Here is a 22,302-nt window from a genome sequence, read left to right as displayed (position 1 = left end):
TGTGGGGATGGGGATGAGGCGGGGACGAGGATGGGGCCAAATTCTTTCCCCGCCTCATTCTCTACATGGAATGTTGCTACACTTTGGCCCTGATTCTACAAAGTGCGTCCTGATTTTAGGCAGCTGTAGGCAGGTGCCTAGCCTGGGCCAATCAGGACTTAGGATTAGTGGGGATGGGCGGACCTGCTATGCCTAAGGCCTGATTGGTCCAGGCTTCTAGAGCCTGGGCCAATCAGGCCTTAGATTTAGCGGGGATGGGCCGGGAAGGGGCAGGACTGTCTCATTTCCACGAGGTGGGCCTGTCGGCTGGACGGCAGCAAGACCCATCCAGCCGACCAACATTTAAACGTTAGCTGGGGGAGGGAGATTAGTTGGGACGGGGAGTTGTCGGGCTTTCCGGCAGGAGGAGTTGGGCATCCTCCTGTCGGCGATTACGAGTTTGGGGGGGTTTGGGGTTCCGACAGGAGGAGTTGGGCATCCTCCTGCCGGCCATGGGACAGGCGGCTGCGGCCGCTATACTTATTGCAGCAGGGAGAGATCCCTTGCAGCGATAAGTGTAGCGACTGTGTCTAATTTAACCCGATTCTCTAACCGGCGTCTTTACCATGGACGCCGGTTACAGAATCGGGGTTTAGTGTAGGACCGATTCTATATAGGACACCTCTCCTGGGCGTCCTATACAGAATCAGGGCCTTTGGGTTTTTGCCAGGGACTAGTACCTGGATTGGACATCGTGAGGATGGGCTACTGGGCTAGATGGACCATTGGTTTGACCCAGTAAGGCTATTCTTAGGTTCTTATTCTTATGAATGGCTTACAAGCCAAAAGGTCAAACTCCAATCCTGCTTCTACCTATCAGTTTCAGAAATATGGAACAATATTATTAGGATTGACAAATTACACCAATAAATGAAGCTGCCTCAAGCTCTGTGAACAATTAAAAGCATCATTTACAGACAAACATACTATTTTTGTCCAAGTTCTGCCAAAACGCTAAGATTTCATTGGAAGACAAACCATGCACTGCAATCAAATGTCTGTACTTACAAATATTATATGTAATTTTGAACAAAAAGAAAAGTTCTGTATCTTCTGGAACATACACTTTCACTCTTAGTTTTTGTAAACAAAGCCCAACATAAACATCCTCAAATTTAACAGGTTTAATTTGACCCATAGTTTCATAGATCCTCTGTGCCAGCTTAATCGACACTACATATCCCAGACCACTACAATATGGTGGAAACACGTTGAAAGGATATTCTTCATAAGAAATGTATACTTTTGCATAAGATCCTCGATGAGGCTTATTGTCAATAAATGGGAAACCAGTAAATAAGTTTTCTGTTGAACTCAAATTTAAGAGAAATTTTACTAGATTGCCAGTATTGATAAACACATCTGAATCAGCCTTCATAATATACTTTGTGTTGGAGCAAAATTTGGATGCCCATTGAAATGCCATTATTGTTTTCAGGGTTAGGTTGTTATAAGTGTCCAGAAAATCCTGACGTATTATATCGCCATATGAATGGCTTTCATCCTCCACAATCGACAAGGTTGTCCTGTCTTCTGCTTCAGTTCCATGGCCTACTAAGAAAAAGGTTACAACTTCTTGACCCCACCAAGTTCGATTTGAACCCCATGTTGACCTGATGGCCTGTCTTGCTTTCACTTCACTAAGCCTTGAAAATACCAAAATGACCACAAAAGGATTTCTGTCTTCACATTTCACATGTTCACGTAAAGTAAAGGTGAAATCTTTCCTATAAACTGGTTCATTCTTATAAAAAAACATCCAAGTTTCATACTCAGTCACAGTAGGGACAGGCTGCTTCAAGAACCATATCAAAATTGTAGTGGACAGTCCAGCAAGGACTAGAAAACAGCAAAGGAAACACTTCTGAGCCATGGGTTTCACAAAGAGCTCTACTTGACAGAAGTGTACGTCAAAAGAAGCTCTGAATGCTCTTCAAGTTTCAGGGCAAAATGTTTAAAAGACAACTGTTCTTTGTTCGTCTCTAAAAGGGATTCAAAATGACATAAGATTTAAATAAAAAAACACATTTTTTACAATTTGGTACATTATGAAACTGCATTCCTTTTTGGCAGAGAAATGATATAATAAAATTTTAATTAAAAAGGACTTAGGAGTGCAATTATCAACATGGACTACCAATTATTACTAACTAAGGGGTCCTTTTACTAAGGCGCGCGTGCTAAATCAGCTAGTGCGCCTTAGCAAAAGAGGGGGTAGGTGCAATGAAATGGGACCTGTGCAATAGCACGAGTTAGTGGTAAAATGTCTTAACGGCAGACCATATTGATAACTGCACCCCTTATAATCTTGCCTAATGAAATAACAATATAAAGAAATTACGTCTTATCCACAGCATAAGACAAAACCTCTGTATATTACCAAGGTACTATATATGAAATCTAATTTATTTAACCCCCCCTTTTACTAAGCTGCGGTAGAGGTTTCTACTGCGGCCCTGAACGCATAGAATTCCTATGAGCGTTGGAGCAATGTCGGAGCATTTAGTGCTTCAGGCCACAGTAGGAACTTGTACCGTGGCTTAGTAAAAGAGGGCCTTATTTATCTAGCAGAGTCATTTTCCCATTTCATCCCTCTTCTGTTATCAAAATGAGCAGGCAGATTTGAATTTATACTATTATGACAATATTTGTATACTTTCCAACATAAGGAATGTTGGAATTCATTATATGAAATAACTAAATGTCCACCTATAGGCATGATAACTATTCCCCCCCCCCCAAAAAAAAAAAAAAATATTATGGAGGAGTCTGAAAACCAGAAACTTCAGGCCAGTATTTTCAGAGAACTGAGCCTCCCAAAAATCTGCTAACTTTTGCAGTCACAGAATGTTAACCGCCGCTCCGTTACAACAGCTGCCCTTCCACTTCCTTGGCTCATAGCAACTCAAGCAGAAAGACAAACAGGAAAAAAATGACTATGGGTCCTTTTACTAAGCTGCTGTAAAACATAGTCTCAGCACATACTAAGGCCATTTTTATGAAGAATTTTACGAGAGTAAACTAATGTTAAACCTAACTTTTGAACCTCATATACCCGGGACACTAATCAAAATTTCTTTCGTGCCCTTACTGGGGTGTTGGTCCATTTGTAAAATATTTTCAAATTTGGCTAATGTACCAACTCGTATGTGCATCTGAAAGAAGAAAAAAGGAGGAAGCACTTAACTTTAGTGTATCAGGACCACTGCCACTTCGGGGCTGGAGGGAGGATTTTTGGTGGGTCAGGACCACTGCCGCTGCTGTTTTGGGGGCTGTAGGGAGGAATGGAAGGGGGTTTGTCTGGTCAGGACCACTGCCGCTGCTGCATCGGGTGATGGAGGATGATTTTTTTTCTTGGCAATTTTTTTTTTTTAGTTGGGTGAGTGCCGATTGCTTGAGTCTCAGATAATCAGGATTTTACTGTACCTGTATATTTGTAAACCACTTTGACTATGGTTGTATAATTACAAAAAGGCAGTGTACAAGTCACATGGCACAGGACTCACACATGTGTAGCTTATTGCATATTATAAGTTATGTGCTTATCTCAGGCACTCAGACACACATGGTTTTGTCAACTCTATGGCAGGCCTAAGTGCACTTAGTTTATATTATATTATATTATATTCACAATTACCCTAGTATTCTAGAAAGGAAGGCAGGCACCTATGTTATTTTAAAGAACAGGCTCCTAGCAGGTGCTCAGTTATAGAATTGCCTACTAAAAGTTTCTCTATCTGTTTTCTGTAGTCTTGTCATACTTTTCTCTTTTTCTGTGTTTATTTGGAACAGTAAAGGGTTATCTTCCACCAATGCTACCATTCCACCTCCATACAGCAGGGGCTACTATCCCAAGACTAAGCGGACTACTTGTCCCAGAATGCACTGGGCTTTACAGCTCAGTGCTGAGCCACCTTAACAAGGCAGCCCTGCTGAGTCAGGAGGCGGGACTCAGCAGGGATGTGTTTATCTGCCACAAAGGAGAGTCATTCAGGGAGGTCCCCTGAGAGAGAGAGGATCCCAAAGAAAAGAGACCTTCCCTAGCCCTGGGGAGGACTGGAGTGAGAAAGCTAGCCAAGAACTCATCCAGGAAAACACTAGAAAGGTGAGCTTCTAATCCAAGATCTCTGTAAACTGAACTTACTGGTTTAAAGGTGTTTGGGGTGTGGCAACTGAACTGAAGCCAATTGAGACTGTTGTTGGAGAAAAGGGGTTTCTTTCTCCTAAATGTTCTTCTGTTTGGACTATTTAACAAGTGAAGTAGGAACCAGACTTATGGTGCATTAAGCCTGTGAGAACTGGGGAAATTGACCAAAAGCTGAGGTCGCTGGACTGAATGGGATATGGCTAACTGCCTAAATGTGTACAGGCTGCTGCTGCACTAGATACAAGATATAAAGTTAAAAGTATATATTTGTCTTTCCCGAGACTATAAGGGAATAGGCTCAGGTAGATGTCTCAAAGACTTTTGTTTGCATCTTCTAAAGTGCTGATTGGGTGAATGTGCAGGATTCTTGAAAAACCCAGCCAGGTATCTCCCACAGCCTACAATTTGAATTTTTAAAGTCTGAGGCATTTAAGTGGTTTGAACGGAAATCAGATGATCCAAGGGATTTATCAGAGCACAACATCAGTAGTTCAAATTCAATTTGAACTTATAAAAAGGACCCAAATGAAAAGAACTGACACTGCTTTGGTTCCAAGACCACGTTCTAATTCCTCTGGCTGCCATTCTCGGAATTGTCCTACACACCATGTTACAAACTTATGAAGAGGAGAAAACAAGTGATTTGGAGCATGTACAGAGGCCATCTTGTCACAGGCCGAGCATCTCTGGTGTAAGAGGGGCCACTGAAAAGTTCTCAGCCCAACCAAGAAGAGAATGATGTGCAGCCATGAAACTTACAAGTTATTCCACACTTTTCTTGACACTTCGTTTCAATGATATGAAACGAAAACTGCCAAGAAAAATGTGGAACAACTTGTAAGTTTCATGGCTCCATGTCTTGGTTGGACTGAGAGCTTTTCAGCAGCCCCTCATAGGTGCCATTAACCGTGGATTTTCATTGACTATGTCAAAAATCTGTCCAGCCTTCAGTACTTAGAGATCAGCGTTTCCTCTCTCTCTAATACTCCACCAGATATGGATACAAGGGTTGAGACTTGCCGTATCTAAGGACATCATACCAGCAAATTGAATAAGGCTGCCATTTTAACCGAACTAAAGACTACTTCTTTTGGCTCCAATTTATTTGGGGAGATGGTGATGTTTTACCAAATATTCCTGTGGGTAAGTGTGGTTAAGTGATAAACTGCTTTGCTGATTCTCCTTGGAAGCTCAGAACATCACACAGCCAAATTAAAAACAAGAATGCAGCCTGTAAAGTGCATTCAAGCACTGTAAAATTTTAAAAAACAACAACAACATGTGGTCATATTAAAAATGTGGAACATCTGTAATTCTAAAGTATAAATGTATCTAAAAGACAAGACTCAAAAATAAGGGGGTCTTTACTAAGGCATGCTAGCTGATTTAGTGCACGCTAAATCAGCTAGTGCGCCTTAGAAAAAAACCACTAAATGCCAAATTAGGAAAGCATAGGATCAAGAAACTGGCAACAAGATCTTTTAAGAAATTATGTTACTCAGCAAGCTTTTGAACTGAGGGTGGTTGAGGCAGATGATTGTTATTAGGAATTAATATAGGACATGTTTTTCAGAATGTCTTGAAAATCTGATGCAAGATTGTATTGTAATATATATTTTAATTATGTGTGTTGATTTTGTAACACACTAAACACACTTTAATCACGCCAGTAATTTACTAGGGATATTTGCCTGTTGACATAACAGAGTCGGGAAGATTTCCTATGATTGATTCAGTCTGCATAGAGACAGAAAGAAGTGGAGAGAGCTGACAAGCAGCATACGTCTAAAAGATAAGACAAGCTTGCTTTATTGATTTTTTTGTTATATTTGCTGATATTGAGTTCTGCAACTGCCAGTGCTTTAAAACAAATAAAATAGAAATTGCAAAGAAAGTTTCAGGAACAGTCAGTGCTCAAAAGAAGTAAGGAGCACTGAGGCCAATGATAGAGGTTTGGAAGGGAGCTAGAACAGTCTTTTAAGTTCTGAGGAAGGGGTGATAACCGTGATAGCTGCCGTTAGCGCAATCCAAAAGTAGCTGCCATTAGTGCAATCCAAAATGGCAAGTTAGAGGATTCATTAATAACGCAGGAAAACCATTGCAGCATGCCACACCCTTAGAACGCCTCATGACAACCTAAATACTTTGGCCCATATAAAATCGTTGTATTATAAGATTGCTTTGTGAGAGAGAGAAAAAGGATCACAAATTTTTGTTTTTGATCGCAGACAGATTTCAAAGAATGTTGGTGAGCAAAAATAGGAAAACACCAGAAGTTAATAGAGATTGTCAAGTGAAAGTGGTAATAACGGGAAGCTATAAGCAGATTACTGAAGATCAGAGAAAGATAGTGTACGTAAATAAGAAGAATTTGGGTTAAGCTTTTGCATAATTGCACAATGATATATGTCATGATTACTTCTAACAAAATAACAGGCATGATAACTGGCAATATAAAAATAAACCCCCTTTGTCTTTATAGGTCCAGGATTTTAATATGGCCATTCCCCATTTATTATTATTTATTCCACTCAATCTGTAACATCTTTAATCATTGTAAACTGCATAGAACTTCACGGTCCTGCGGTATATAAACTATTATTATTATTATTACTAGTGACTATTTGTTTCTTAAGAGTTAGAGGAAAAAAAAAACCTGCAGTCTTCTACAGAGAATTGCTAGCAATTAATGTCTGTCCATTTTTCAGCACTACAGTCCTTTATGTTACTGTGAGTCATTATCTGTTGTATTATGTCATACGTCAAATTCAATGTTTTTGGAAATATAATTAAGGGCTCAATATAATTAACAATATAAAAGGAAAACTATTTTTCCTTTAGTTACCATAACAGTTTCAAAAACCTTCTAGCAGTCTTTCTCTCTGCCTTTTCTTGGAACTTATAAAAATAAATTAGTTACTTCCTTTTTTTTCTGATTCTCTGACACACGCAGGAATACTTCCTGGTTTTTAACACAATGCAATCAGCGTTTTGCTTTATTTAAAAACATTTCTAACTTTGCTTAAAAAAAATTCTCTAATAAGTTGCTGGAGAAAATGTCCAGTCCTATTGATTGAAATTCAGAATATTGTGGTTAGGTCTTTTTGCTGATTGAAATTCAAAATATTAGTGAAAGTCTTTTTCGAATGTACCACACACTGAAGCGAAAGTAACTAACTTCTGCTTTTTCATCTCCTCTGTCGCAGTTGGAAAAAAACTCTCCCAAGCTAAGATTTGAGTGTTTCAACAGAGAGATATACACTATACAGTTAACCCATTATAGGCTGTTCACTGTTCTAGCTTTAAGCAATATGTATTATTTTATTTGTTTTCTTAGTGAAATATATTATGAGCCAAACAAAATTATACCCTTAACTTTGCTAGAACTCCATGGGAAGGACAATGCTCTCATAAATTTCCCTATACATTTTATTTTAATCTTTAGGTTTTATCATCTTTACTTTAGTGTGTTTCAATATAACCTATGTGTTAATATGTCTAAGGCTAAAGCTTTGCCATCCTTTTACTTAGGTCTGACTCTTTGCTAATTCATATTTATGTTTTAGCATATTACCTCTGTCCTTTTAACATCATATGTCATTGTAGCCATATTTCCCTTAGGCTGACAAATATATATCAGACCTTAGCCTATTTGAATAGAAGCAGATAAGTTTTTGTTTTCTTTTGTATTTCATCTTTTTAATGCTGTACCTATCCTGTTAGTAATATTACTCAGATATTGTTGGAAACAAATTAAATGGCATATACAGTACAGATATTTCTGCCTTATTAATTGTGGATCACTTCAAAGACATTTTCCATATCAGATGAAGCTGTTTTGCTATTTGAAAATCTGTGTTTACACCCTTTTGATATCTATTAATGACGTATTTGCACAATTATGGACTAGTGCTATTTGAAATATCATCGCTGAGGATTTCCATTCATATGAAACCCTGATGATGGATGAGCCCCAGCGGAAGGACCTTGCTACCAGAGAAGGAATCTGATAAGCGCCTAGGAAACCCTAAAGACTTACCAGCGAAGACTTCTTGACTGTTGCTACTAAGGACAGGATGACCTTTATGACCTTGAACTTCTACAGCTTTAATTGGAGACTCGTTGATTTGCACTTTAACTCTTTTATGGACTTATGCAGTATTAGTATTCATGTGTTTGTAATTATTTTTAACAACAGCCCTATTGCAAGATTCATGTGTTTTGCTTGATTGTGACTTTTATGCATTTTCATCCTGTTTTGACTCCCATAATCGCTCCCTAGCTATTCTCCATTTCAACTGGATTCTTTCCATCCCCTTTCTTGCTGCTAAGCTGAGAAAAAATGCAGTGAATAAGAAGTAACGAGCCCAGCTGAAGATTTGATGTGGTTACCTGGACCTCCGCCCTGGCCTATGAGCATAACCTGATGGCATTTGGACCCAGCCGAGTCTGCACTGATCCCGACTATTTTGGAAGGGCATGGAAATTATCTAACTTGTTAATTTATCCCTTTTTGATATAGTATACTCATGACAGGATGAAGCCATAAAAGAAAGGTATATTAAAATGTTAGCCACCCATATTTACTGTGAACTTGCTTCACATGCCACAGATCCTGAATATCAGATCAGATGATGAACCCCCGCAGATGCTTAGTTGCCCAAACTATCTCAAATGTTGAAATAGGGACTCCTTACACCTACAATAATTTCCTCTACGGATCAGGATATGACAGGTTATTAAGAGTCATTGGTATATCACCTTCTTTGCTTGAACAAACTGTAAATTAATAATCTATCACCATTATTTTTTTATAGTAACAGTTGCATATATGACCTTATAAGATTGCTGAGTTATACTGTGACACATGCCTCTATAGTATAGTTGGGGTTGGGTTAGTTTATTTATCCTCTTAATCCCATATCAAACCCACTTATTGAGTATCTGGGCCTTATGCCTGTACTCCATGACCAAGTACCAGCATGAACTTCAACCAAATCCTGACCTTGGGATTTCAAAGACTTCTCAGTCTTCGAAGAGGGGGATAAGGAAGGAAGAGCAGAAAGTCCTGTGCAGGAAAGCACAGGTGAAGACCACTGGAAGACCCCTGAGCATCCCCACTATAGCAGAAATAGGCCAACACAGCCCAAGAACCTAAAATGGCTGATGAAAAGATTAAAATGGTTAAAGACACACTCTGACCAGAAACTGTCAGCTTTGAACAAGGTCGAACAGAAGACAAAGTTGGAAATTCTTGTGAAAAGCTACCCTCCACCCAAGCCAGGATGGACAGTGGTTAAAAGCATCACATAAACAAGGACGTGAAATTTAAGAAAACTGACCACAGAGCTAAAAGCTGTTAGGCCCAGGTGTTCAAAAGAGGAACTTTGGTATATTAACAGGACATTTATGGGGAAATAGAATAGACCTAGAGGAAGGGCGTGACACACAGTATCACTCAGAAATGTTAACCAATCAATAGATTAATAAGTGAGATAATGAGTATGATTAAACAATGAAAATGTGAAATTTAACATGCACCAACGTGGGCCACAGCTGTCAGAATCATATAAAAGAAAACTCCTTGAACAATGGTTTCAGAACTGATCCGAAGTTCTTCATCAGTCTGGCCAGCCTGGTATGTGTGCTATTACTCTGTATGCTATGTGATTTATTTATGCAAGCTATTGCTGATTTATTATTAAATTGACATTACTCAAACCAGCATAAAAAGTGTCGAGTGGTCTGTCAGTGGAAGCCGAATCAGCCGGCTCTTCAGTTCCCTTCCATAGCTCTGGAGCAACTCTTTGCCCAAAGACTTCTGAGGCCAGTTTATTCTGTTCTTTAAAGCATTTTTGGCAAGAGGTTTGAATTAGAATATGCAGATATCTCCAGCAAATTACTGGAGTGATTAAAGTGTGTTAGTATGTGATTTTTATACCTCCTTTAGTGAGGTTTTTTCTTGATTTTGTAAGCCACTTAGGATCATGGCAGAGTATAAAATGTTTCAAATAAATAAAAATACATACTATTGTTTGTGTACCTAATTAACCCCCCTTTTACAAAACTGCGATAGCGATTTTTTAGGGCAGGCCAGAGTTTCTATAAGCGTCAGGAGCAGCGCAGAGCATTCAATACACCGGCTTTGTAAAAGGGGAGGTAAGATAAGAAAAAAATGCTGAAATATTTTAGAAGAAAAAAAAGAAACAAGACATTAAAAAGTGGAAGAGAATCAAAAGACAACTAATATTTATTTAAAAGACCGAAATAAAAGCTTACTGTTAAAATGTGGAATGTATCGCATATTGATTTTCTCCAAACTGTGCAAATCTACTCATAACGAGAGCAATAAAGAAGTCTGAAACAACCGAGTCTACTCCCTTCCTAGAGAGGGAGAGAGGGGGGAAGGGGGATTCTTGGGGGTTCACAGGGATAGGGAGAGTTGATATAAAAAAAGACACATGACTTGGTACTGTTACATATTATTCTAGCAGATTTCCTGCTTCCTTTCGGTGTATTTTGTATTTTGATATTTTGCCATGGTTCCACATTGTTTCGGTCAATAAAACATTGTTTAATCATAAAGTCTGAAAACAAAACATGCTGGGAATGCATACATGAGGAATACTCTTTAAAAATGATACGGCTCTTCTTAAATAGTTGATCTCACACAGGTATCTTGGGTCATCATTTGATCTCTAGATGTCAGTCACCACAACTTCAGCTGGGCATCTTCACAATGTAGCTTCAGTTCTACTTGAAGAGAAACAAATCAGCAGATCAACACGGTCATAAATATTCTTTACCAGAAAATACTATTATTTACCTTTTTCTTTATTTATAACTCATGAAACACAACATACAACACTGGCTGACCACAGTGATTCTTCTGTGGATGAGGAGATTCAAGGTAAGGCAACTAAAGAATAGCCTTACTGGGTCAGACCAAAGGTCCATCAAGCCCAGTAGTCTGTTCTCGCGGTGGCCAATCCAGGTCACTGGTACCTAGCCAAAACCCAAAAAGAGTAGCAACATTCCATGCTACTGATCCAGGGCAAGCAGTGGCTTCCTACTGAATTTAAGAAAAAAAAAAATGGTATGTGTGATCCAATGGGAACAATCCAAAGGTACACAAAATCTCACTTTGAGGTAACAAGAGTGTAAGAAAGGAGAGGAAGAGGGTCTCAGAAACCTGCTTGGAATTAGGAAAAGAACTTTAAACCAAGACTGATTTTCCACTCTAAACCACCTCCTCCCTGTTTTGAAACTCTTCTGTTGAAATCCAAATTTATTTATTAATCTTCTTATTTAACTTTAACCAGCAGAGAGAATTACATCATTTATCTTTAAGAATGCCGACGGGACCCATTTTGCTAACTTTTGTTGCTTTGTCAAGGGTTCACTGTAGGCACTGCATATTTTAGAAGCATGCATCCCACATCTTCAAAGGCTTTGAACTTTACACCCATGGCTGAATTATTGACATCTCATCCTCACGACTCCTTTGTTGTGCCTTGATTGTCTCGTCATTGAAGCCTCCTTGGGCTCCCTTTTTGGTGGGATCGATTAAGACTCGACACGTACGTGTTTCGGCCACCATGGCCTGCCTCAGGAATCTGTCTTGAATTTATAAAATAAAATAATGTCAACTATGTTATTGATGTGCTTGAAAGAAAATACAAATTGAAAATTGAAATGTGTCTTCTTGTGGAAACAAACTGTCAGGGAAATACTTTTAAAATCAATAGGAGGAAATATTTTTTCACTCAGAGAAAAGTTAAGCTCTGGTAAGAGTGGATAGCGTAGCTGGTTTTAAGAAAGGTATGGACAATTTCCTGGAGGAAAAGTCAAGATTTCAAGGTTTTATTAAAATTTAACTAAAAGGGAGCCTATGAGGCTACATCTGGCAATAGTTAGAGCCAGAAACACTGTACCAGTCTTTGAGACTCAGAGCAGGAAGGGTCAGCGGGTTTGACCTCCAGCATAGGAGGGAGGGGGAGTAGGCCTCCTCAAGTTTCAAGTTTCAAGTTTATTCAATCTTTTGATGGATCGCCTATAACAATTTCTAAGCGATGTACATAATATAATAAAAAGAGATAAGAAACTTAACGTAATAATTATATTAACATAACATAAAAACATTCAAAACGTACTTGAGGGGCAAGGGAAAAATAAAAAGTTACAATTTCGGGTTTTGTAAGAAAAAAGGGAAAGTACAAAAGGTAGGGTAAAATAGGTAGCACAAAATGGCTTAAGCATACTTCATAAACAATAATACCAGAACATAAGTAATTTAAAGGAACTATTAAAAGTCAAAGGCATCTTTAAATAAATATGTTTTTAAAAGTTTTTTAAATGTTGTGATATTTTTTTCAATTCTAATAAATTGAGGAAGTTTATTCCACCTTTGCGGACCGGCGACAGTAAAAATATCTGCTCTTCTGGTGCCTATGATTTTCAGAGAAGGAACTGCTAATAAGCATTGATCAGTAGAGCGAAGAGATCGATGAGGTTTATATGGAATTAGGGTTTTAGAGATGAATTGAGGTTCTTCTGATGCTGACAGGGACACAAATTTATCAGCAGATGCTGAAGAGAAATGCAGGCTGACTTTAACAAACAAGCTGTTTCGGATTTAAAGTGTTCTTTGAGCATTGTATAATATTTTATGCATATTTAGAAAGTAATGTAAACAAAAATATGATTTGTGAAACTTTTTCGGTGTCAAAAAAAGAATTTCTTTGTTTAATCCTACGGACAGCCTCTATTAGCCGATTGGCTGACAAGTAATGATGTCAGATTGCTGAAATTTTTAACACCTTTTTAAACCCGAATGGTGCTCAGAATCCACGGATGGAATGGAAAAAGCTCAACGTGGGGAACAAACCCCTAAAGCATTTTTCACAGAATCTATCATTGCACCACCGATTTTGGTAGAAAGGTGATTAAAAATATTTCTTAAAAACCGGTGTAATATTGTTATATGTCCATAAAATGAATAAATATCCAATGCGTAAAGAATTCAAAAACAGTGAACTTAATCAGACTTAGCTTAAATGTCCATACAGCGATGGTCCGGCAAGGTTCTGAGGCGTTTCGCCGAGTTGGCTTCTTCAGAGAACCCGCAACGCTGTGTGAGATTCAATTATAAATCCTTCCTAGACAAAAACAAAAAGAAGGTGAAACTTTATAAGATTCAAAAAAACAAGGTGTATACAAACTCTCGACGCAGTCGGCAGGATACCTGGTTCAAAGGAAAAAGTCTCTCATTTCCTGTGATGTCAGTGCTCAGCTGAGCACCCTGTATTTGTAATATGCCAAACTGTCCATCATCAGTGTAGAAACGCCCACCATTCAACTTCACGATTCAGTCCAGTAGGAGTCACTGTCCTCCAATGATATATCCATCTCTGCTCGTGTTTCCACAACCAGGCTTGAACATTGCCACCTCTCGTAAGGTTGGTCACTTCCAAAATTAAAAATTGTAGATTTTATATATTGTATAAATTTTATTTTTTTAATCTTATTTTAACTTGTAAACCGGCTAGATATTTGCTGATAGTCGGTATAGAAAAATTTAATAAACTTGAAACTTGATCATTTAGCTGGTGTGATGCCGAATGCCAATGCTGCACTAACGGGTCTCCCATGTCACCCCTCCTAATTTTGCTCAAATGCTCAGTGATGCGTACCTTAATACTGCGGATAGTGTGTCCGATGTATAATAGCTTACACGGACATATGATCATGTAAACAACACCCCGAGTGTCACAATCCCTATAATGTTGAAAAATGTGAAATTTGGGTAAGTTGGGATGGTTGATACGAGTTGTTTCGAAAGCATAAGAGCATATTGTGCAGTTTCCACATTTGAAGTGACCCTTAGACTGTGCAGAAGTGTTTATATGTGTACTAACAAATTGAGAGGTAGTGATGTGATCTCGTAAATTTCTGCCTCGGGAAAACGCAAACAATGGGGGTTGAGAGAGCCCTGGGTGTACGTGTAAGATGTGCCAGTGAGATTTAATGATCTTTTTAATGCCAAAGGCTTTATATGAGTAAGGTAGAGTGCACACCATACGAGCTTCTGCAGCGGCAGGAGAGTGCTGTAACAAATAAGTGCGATGAGCATATAAGGCCCTTTTAAAGGCCTTTTTAATGATGCCACTCAGATATCCTCTATCAATGAACCTTTGCCTCATTTCCACAGAGCGTAACTTATATTCCTCTTTATTACTGCATAAGCATCTGAGCCGCAAAAATTGGCCCATGGGCAAATTGTCCCTCAAATGACGTGGATGGTAACTATCATAATGCAATAAATTGTTCCTATCTGTCTGTTTCCGGTGTATCGTGGTCTCAAAATGCCCCTGACACAATACAATATGGATATCAAGAAAGGCAATCTGGGTATTGGAAATGTTAGATGTAAATTGTAAATGTGAATTGCAAGTGTTTAACCACAGCAAAAATTGGTGAAAGGACTCCAAAGTGTTAGTCCATATCAGAAAGATATCATCTATGTAGCGCTTCCACACATATATGTCTGAAGAGTAAATAGAAGTATAGATGTGGGTCTCTTCAAAATCAGTAACATACAAACATGCCAGAGTCGGGGCCATAGTGGCCCCCATAGCAGTGCCCTGAATCTGCAAAAAATACTCAGTGTCAAACATGAAATAGTTCTTTTGCAAAGCTATACTGGCAATGGTTACTAAAAAATCCACTCTCGCTGCTGACAAATTGAGGGTAACTAGATGTCTACGTACAACCTCAATGGCACAACTGTGAGGAATGTTGGTATATAAAGCCGTTATATCTAAAGTGACTAGAAAAGCCCCCTGAGGAACAGAGTGGGTCTCTTGAAGCCACATTAGCATAGAAGTGGTATCTTTTATGTAGGATTTAGCAAGAGTAACCTGTTGTTTGAGATGAAAAGCCACAAAATCTGACAATGGCTTCAGAAGAGAACCTATCCCTGAAACAATGGGACGCCCAGGAGGAAGCGTGAGGCTTTTATGGATTTTAGGGATGAAGTATATAACTGGAATGACTGGGTGGTTTTGATGTAAGAAACGATACTCTATATCTGTAATGGTCCCATTCTCCAATGCCTGCAAAAGAACATGCTGGATAAGATCAGCGATCTCTACCATGGGATCTGTAGGCAAAGCTTAATAATGAGTGTCACTAAGTTGTCTACGAGCTTCGCTAACATATGCTGTAGTGTCTTGTAGCACTATGCCTCCACCTTTATCGGCAGGGCGTATGATGATACTGGTATCTCGAGATAGAGTATGTATAGATTGCATCATCTCCCTGGAGGTATTACGCCAAATGTGAGATTGCTGACTTTCCAAACTAACTATGTCTTTTTCCACTAGATTGTAAAAAACTTGTAAGTGGGGGTCCAAATTACCCGGGGGGGTTCCAAGTGGAGGGTCTGTGAAGCCCTATTGGATCTTGATCTGTTATCTTATCTTGAAAAAAGAGAGTGAGATTGCATTTCCTGATAAATTTGTATATGCTAATTCTAGTGTCTAAAGGGTTGTAATTAGTAAAAGGGACAAATGATAAACCCTTTGTAAGAACGGTCAGTTCATTGGAAGATAAATTCCTACTGGATAAAATGAATACGTTATTATTAGTAGTTAAGGCCTCGGGGGCCGTCTTCCTCTGGTGGTCCGAGTGCCTCCTGCTTTGTGGGAGGCCGGCCCTTGAAAATTTACTGTGGATGAACGAGTATGAATGGGGCCTGAATTAATGGAGCTGCTGGAGTCAGAGCTGGGGTCCTCACCTCCTGAACTGCTGGAGGTCTGAGCATATGTAATTTTTCTGGGTTGGCGAATACGTTTATTGCGGTCCATCCAGGGATATACAAAACCCCAGGGGCTTTTCTAGTCACTTTAGATATAACGGCTTTATATACCAACATTCCTCACAGTTGTGCCATTGAGGTTGTACGTAGACATCTAGTTACCCTCAATTTGTCAGCAGCGAGAGTGGATTTTTTAGTAACCATTGCCAGTATAGCTTTGCAAAAGAACTATTTCATGTTTGACACTGAGTATTTTTTGCAGATTCAGGGCACTGCTATGGGGGCCACTATGGCCCCGACTCTGGCATGTTTGTATGTTACTGATTTTGAAGAGACCCACATCTATACTTCTATTTACTCTTCAGACATATATGTGTGGAAGCGCTACATAGATGATATCTTTCTGATATGGACTAACACTTTGGAGTCCTTTCACCAATTTTTGCTGTGGTTAAACACTTGCAATTCACATTTACAATTTACATCTAACATTTCCAATACCCAGATTGCCTTTCTTGATATCCATATTGTATTGTGTCAGGGGCATTTTGAGACCACGATACACCGGAAACAGACAGATAGGAACAATTTATTGCATTATGATAGTTACCATCCACGTCATTTGAGGGACAATTTGCCCATGGGCCAATTTTTGCGGCTCAGATGCTTATGCAGTAATAAAGAGGAATATAAGTTACGCTCTGTGGAAATGAGGCAAAGGTTCATTGATAGAGGATATCTGAGTGGCATCATTAAAAAGGCCTTTAAAAGGGCCTTATATGCTCATCGCACTTATTTGTTACAGCACTCTCCTGCTGCTGCAGAAGCTCGTATGGTGTGCACTCTACCTTACTCATATAAAGCCTTTGGCATTAAAAAGATCATTAAATCTCACTGGCACATCTTACACGTACACCCAGGGCTCTCTCAACCCCCATTGTTTGCGTTTTCCCGAGGCAGAAATTTACGAGATCACATCACTACCTCTCAATTTGTTAGTACACATATAAACACTTCTGCACAGTCTAAGGGTCACTTCAAATGTGGAAACTGCACAATATGCTCTTATGCTCTCGAAACAACTCGTATCAACCATCCCAACTTACCCAAATTTCACATTTTTCAACATTATAGGGATTGTGACACTCGGGGTGTTGTTTACATGATCATATGTCCGTGTAAGCTATTATACATCGGACACACTATCCGCAGTATTAAGGTACGCATCACTGAGCATTTGAGCAAAATTAGGAGGGGTGACATGGGAGCCCCGTTAGTGTAGCATTGGCATTCGGCATCACACCAGCTAAATGATCTATAATTTTTAATTTTGGAAGTGGCCAACCTTACGAGAGGTGGCAATGTTTAAGCCTGGTTGTGGAAACACGAGCAGAGATGGATATATCATTGGAGGACAGTGACTCCTACTGGACTGAATCGTGAAGTTGAATGGTGGGCGTTTCTACACTGATGATGGACAGTTTGGCATATTACAAATACAGGGTGCTCAGCTGAGCACTGACGTCACAGGAAATGAGACTTTTTCCTTTGAACCAGGTATCCTGCCGACTGCGTCGAGAGTTTGTATACACCTTGTTTTTTTGAATCTTATAAAGTTTCACCTTCTTTTTGTTTTTGTCTAGGAAGGATTTATAATTGAATCTCACACAACGTTGCGGGTTCTCTGAAGAAGCCAACTCGGCGAAACGCCTCAGAACCTTGCCGGACCATCGCTGTATGGACATTTAAGCTAAGTCTGATTAAGTTCACTGTTTTTGAATTCTTTACGCATTGGATATTTATTCATTTTATGGACATATAACAATATTACACCGGTTTTTAAGAAATATTTTTAATCACCTTTCTACCAAAATCGGTGGTGCAATGATAGATTCTGTGAAAATACTTTAGGGGTTTGTTCCCCACGTTGAGCTTTTTCCATTCCATCCGTGGATTCTGAGCACCATTCGGGTTTAAAAAGGTGTTAAAAATTTCTGCAGCATTGTTCCTTATTGTTTTTTGTGATTATCAAACCTTGGAACAATTCTTTGTTTATTCTTCACCCAGTTGTTTTGCTTTGGATGATGTCTGATTGGACAGAAAATATATATTAGTGAGCAACGAATTATTGGTGGGGATTCTTTGCCAGAAAAACCAGCATTTGGCGCCTGTAATGACTCCCACCAAAGACGCAATAATCTTTTGATAAATGTTATGGAAATAAATAAAATTAATACTTTTTTTTTAACCTTTTGCGTCATGTGCCCATCATTCATGTACATTTTACCCACCTATGAGCAAACCTGGCTGCTCAAAGCTCAGCTCTGGAATATTGCTCTCATTGGGATTCTGGAATCTTGCTACTTTTTGGGTTTTGGCAAGGTACTAGGGACCTGGATTGGCCACCGTGAGGACGGACTACAGGGCTTGATGGACCATTGGTCTGACCCAGTAAGGCTATTCTTATGTTCTTAAGACACATTTCAATTTTTAATTTCTTTCATGTACATCAATAATATAGTTGACATTATTTTCTTTTATAAATTCAAGACACATACTCCAGAGGCAGGCCATAGTGGCCAAAACATGTATGTGTAGAGTCTTAATCGATGCAATAAAGAATTGAACACCACAGGTCACCTTTGCTGTTTTTTCTTGTCTTTCTACCTGGGAAGGTAGTATCCCCTCTTCTGTTGTGGTGGCATGAGGCTATATATTCATTCTGTGTTTACATTTTTGGGTAAATAAATCTCATTAATCCATTCATAATGAGACAGGCTTATTGCTGCTGCAGGGGAATGGCGATTTCTTGCCAGGCCTAGGGAGCACTACTTACCGTCGGTGGGGGGATCTATGGGATTTGTTCAGGTCAGGCATTTTCTTACACCCACGGGACAGCTTTGCCCTTTGGCCTCCTTGGGGGACCGGAGGCTGGGTGGGCAGAGGTTTTTTTGCTTATAGACAGCTTTGTCACTATGTGAAGTCTTTGTCTGCGACTTTCTAACATTGGACATAGCTCAACTTTTGGATGATATCTTTGTTCCTTCTGCAGAGGAGACGCTTTCTATTTTGTATTTTCATAGGAGGTTGGTGGAAAATCTCCCTGTTAAATCTGTTGCGCTTATCCTTGCTCGCTGAGGTTGGGACTTAGACATGGACATTCATGCGGTTTATTCCCTCCTGGGTGGGTTATGCTGAATTGCGGGAGTGCCAATTTCGTATCTTGTGTCATGCATACGTATGTCAGCATGGTCTTTTCCTGATGGGAGGCATTTCTTCTGATCTTTGTTGTCGCTGTAATCAAGCCTCAAATATCTTTATACATTCTCTGTGGATCTGCCCCCAGATTGTTCACTAAGGCACTTTTTCGGTATCTTGAAGGTATTCTCCAGCAATCGATTCAGCTTCATCCTGTGGGTGTTCTTCCAGGGCAGGTTTCGAGGTAAGGGACCCCGACTTTGGGTTACCAAATCTTGCATTGTAGGGGAAAAAAATGCCTCCTACAACATTGGACAAACGAGGCAGCTCCTTCGTTCTGGCACTGGTGAAACACATTCATAAGTTATGTTTAAATAATTTTTATTGAACTCAGCAAACAGAACAGGTTGCCAACCATTCCAGCAAAAACAGACTACACCTGTACAGCAAAGAGCAGCATGAGCTCAAACAGTTTTATCATACAGAAGAAACCATTCACCTCCCCACACCCAACCCCACTCTCAAGAATCAAAAAGAGTAAAAGTAACAACAGAGGAGAAAAAAAAAAGGAAGACTCAGTTAAAAGTTCAGCAGCCGGCCACAGGAGAAAAGGAGTTCCAAAATCTGCTCCAAATTCGAGAGAACTTCTGGCCGCACTGCTGTAAAGAGGGGTTCTGGGCATCCAGCCAAAGAAGGAGGATAGTCTTTTTCCCCATCAGTATGCATTCATGAGTTATTACTGTTGGAACTCTAGGATCTCTGTTTGATCTTTACATACAATCTTTGCCTCATCGCCTGCGTAATTCTATCTTAAATCGCTTGGGGGATGCCGCCTTGCCTCCTCCTGGAAGGCTTTGATTTGAATTTGTTGCTCTGACAGTTGCACACACACCTCCACCATCCTTACTATTTCACTGCATGACTGGGAGGGGGGGTTAAGGGTAGGTAAGCAGGGGTACAGGGGGGGATAGCGGGGTCAGTAGATCTGAGGGAGGGATTTCATCGGGGCTCATAAGAGTCCAGGACCCTGGTGTGGTTTGCTGTTGATTACTCTCCTCTGGTACTTGTAGGGGGGGAGGTTGAGTTGGGGATTGTCTTTTGCTCTTTTTGGTAATTGTTGAGGCCAGTTTCCATATCAGGCTGCTGTTCCCTTCTTAATTGGAATGGATAGAGAGTTAGTTCCTCTCTGGGGGTTTTTTAGGGTTCTTCTATTTATTGCTCATCTCCACTTGCACCTCTTGGGGGTTTGGGGGGTGGAGGGGTTATCGAGTTCTTGTGATGCTTATTATTCTGGCTGTTTTATTGCTTGTTCAAATCTTGAGTGTGTACTTTTTGTATTTCCTGAAGAATCCTCTTTATTGTTCTGCTTTTCTACTACTTTTTTTTTTTTTTACCAGTGTGGGGTGATAACAAATTTTTTTTATTTTTTTATGCTGGACGTTGTCTCTTATTTGGAATAAGCTGCATTTCCTGTCTCTTTACATTGGTAACTGTTTTTGCCGATTGGCTCTGTTGTTGGATTGCATCAATAAAAATTGTTTGAAACTAAATCAAGTCTTTCTGACTAGTGATTTAAATTGTGCATTAAAAAATTATTTAAATAGATTTGATTTAAATCAAATCCACCCTGCTTTTAATACAATATACCCTCAATTTTCTGCAAGGAATCTATGCGGTTTATAATGATATTTGAATCGATTTCTGAAATTAGTGCTAGCAAGGTCAATTTACAATTAGTCAGACATGGTAAATTATCACATGCTACAACACAGAAATAAATATGTGCATTACAATGTACAATGAAATGGAAAAATAAAATCACTCCGATACTATCCCTTGGTGTGAATGATGGAGATGTGAGATACAGGGTGATATAGCAGTCCTCTTTGTGGTTCTTAACCATTCCCTCCCCTGCCTTCATTCTACATTCCTCCACACAAGCTTCTTCCCTCCAGCTGCTCTCCTCTTGCTTTTTAGCTTTCTAATGCGCTCCCTCCCCCATCTTCTCTCTGTATCCAAAATGCAGCCAACTGCATCTATCGTACAGATCCATGATACATTGAATTTCCAAGCCCCAGTACATATGACAGCAAGTACAGGCACAATGTAGAGACTATTGATCCTTCCCCAGCTCCTATTTTTGGAGCACCTGGTATCGAGGCTACCCAGCAGCACCCCCATTACTTTTGTTACGGTTTGTCCTTATCTGTGATGTGTCACAACCAATAATGTCTTTTAAAAATACATATAGAAACATGATGGCAGATAAAGGCCAAATGGCCCATCTAGTATGCCCATCCGCAGTGACCATTATCTCTTTCTCTCTCCGAGAGATCCCACATGCTCTCTTGAATTCAGACAGTCTCTGTCTCCACCACCTCATCCAGGAGACTGTTGCTCCGACGCCTATCACCTCTTAACTTCATCTTATGCCCTCTCATATCTCCCCTCTCCCGCCTTTCCTCCAAAGATTGAGATCTTAAATCTGACCCCATACACCTTATAATGAAGACCACACACCATTTTAGTAGCCTTCCTCTGGACTGACTCCATCCTTTTTATATCTTTTTGAAAGTGCAGCCTCCAGAATTGTATGCAATATTTATAATGAGGTCTCACCAAAGTCTTATACAGGGGCATCAATACCTCCTTTTTCCTACAGGTCATTCCTCTCCCTATGCAACTTAGCATCCTTCAAGCTTATTGCGTTATAATAAGATCATAGGAGCAGTACTGTCAAAAAGCAGGGAAACACTCTCTGTAACAGGCACCGAGAACAAACGGAAGTAAAAAGATCATTAAACCATGTTCCCCCCCAGCCCCAAATACCTTGAAGCAGTAGAGCCGAAAGTATGCTCTGTTCTCCTTTTCTCAGCAGCGATCTGGTTTAAAGCAGCAAGCTGTGCCCTCAGACAAAGCCCCATCCGGCCCAAATAGCTACATTCCACCCCCTCCGAACAATAACGAAAAGTCGACTCAGCAGCATCAAAACCGCAAAGCAGCAAGCTCCGCCCCCCACGACTAGAGGGGGAGGGGAGAAGGGAGGAGCGCGAGGAGGGCAGGCGTTACCTAGAAAACTGCAGAAGAATCAGGAACCAAG

At 39.8% G+C, this 22,302-nt stretch overlaps 1 protein-coding gene across 3 annotated transcripts; it reads right to left on the bottom strand.

Annotated features, from left to right (window-relative positions):
• Positions 1–584: 584 nt before the first annotated feature.
• LOC117367012 (UDP-GalNAc:beta-1,3-N-acetylgalactosaminyltransferase 1-like) lies at positions 585–22,191 on the bottom strand. 3 transcript variants are annotated; one of them, XM_033959173.1, is made up of 3 exons: positions 22,032–22,191; positions 10,804–10,942; positions 585–2,021 (listed from the first exon to the last, which is right to left on the bottom strand). In XM_033959173.1, the coding sequence occupies exon 3, from the start codon at positions 1,910–1,912 to the stop codon at positions 947–949; it is 966 nt and encodes a 321-aa protein (XP_033815064.1). In that variant the 5' UTR covers positions 1,913–2,021; positions 10,804–10,942; positions 22,032–22,191; the 3' UTR covers positions 585–946. The 3 variants fall into 3 exon arrangements, with proteins under 3 accessions (XP_033815064.1, XP_033815063.1, XP_033815066.1); XM_033959172.1 differs by having other exon boundaries at positions 10,804–10,939; XM_033959175.1 differs by lacking the exon at positions 22,032–22,191 and adding an exon at positions 11,522–11,719 and having other exon boundaries at positions 10,804–10,939.
• Between the last annotated feature and the right edge of the window lie 111 nt (positions 22,192–22,302).

Source organism: Geotrypetes seraphini, chromosome 9 (genome assembly GCF_902459505.1).
Source record: "Geotrypetes seraphini chromosome 9, aGeoSer1.1, whole genome shotgun sequence".
Lineage (NCBI taxonomy): Eukaryota > Metazoa > Chordata > Amphibia > Gymnophiona > Dermophiidae > Geotrypetes > Geotrypetes seraphini.
Note: the sequence above shows the minus strand (reverse complement) of the source record. Positions and strands in the feature narration are given on the sequence as shown.

Excerpts from the sequence above, each read along its gene's own strand:
- LOC117367012 (XM_033959173.1), bottom strand. The coding sequence starts at position 1,912 with ATGGCTCAGAAGTGTTTCCTTTGCTGTTTTCTAGTCCTTGCTGGACTG.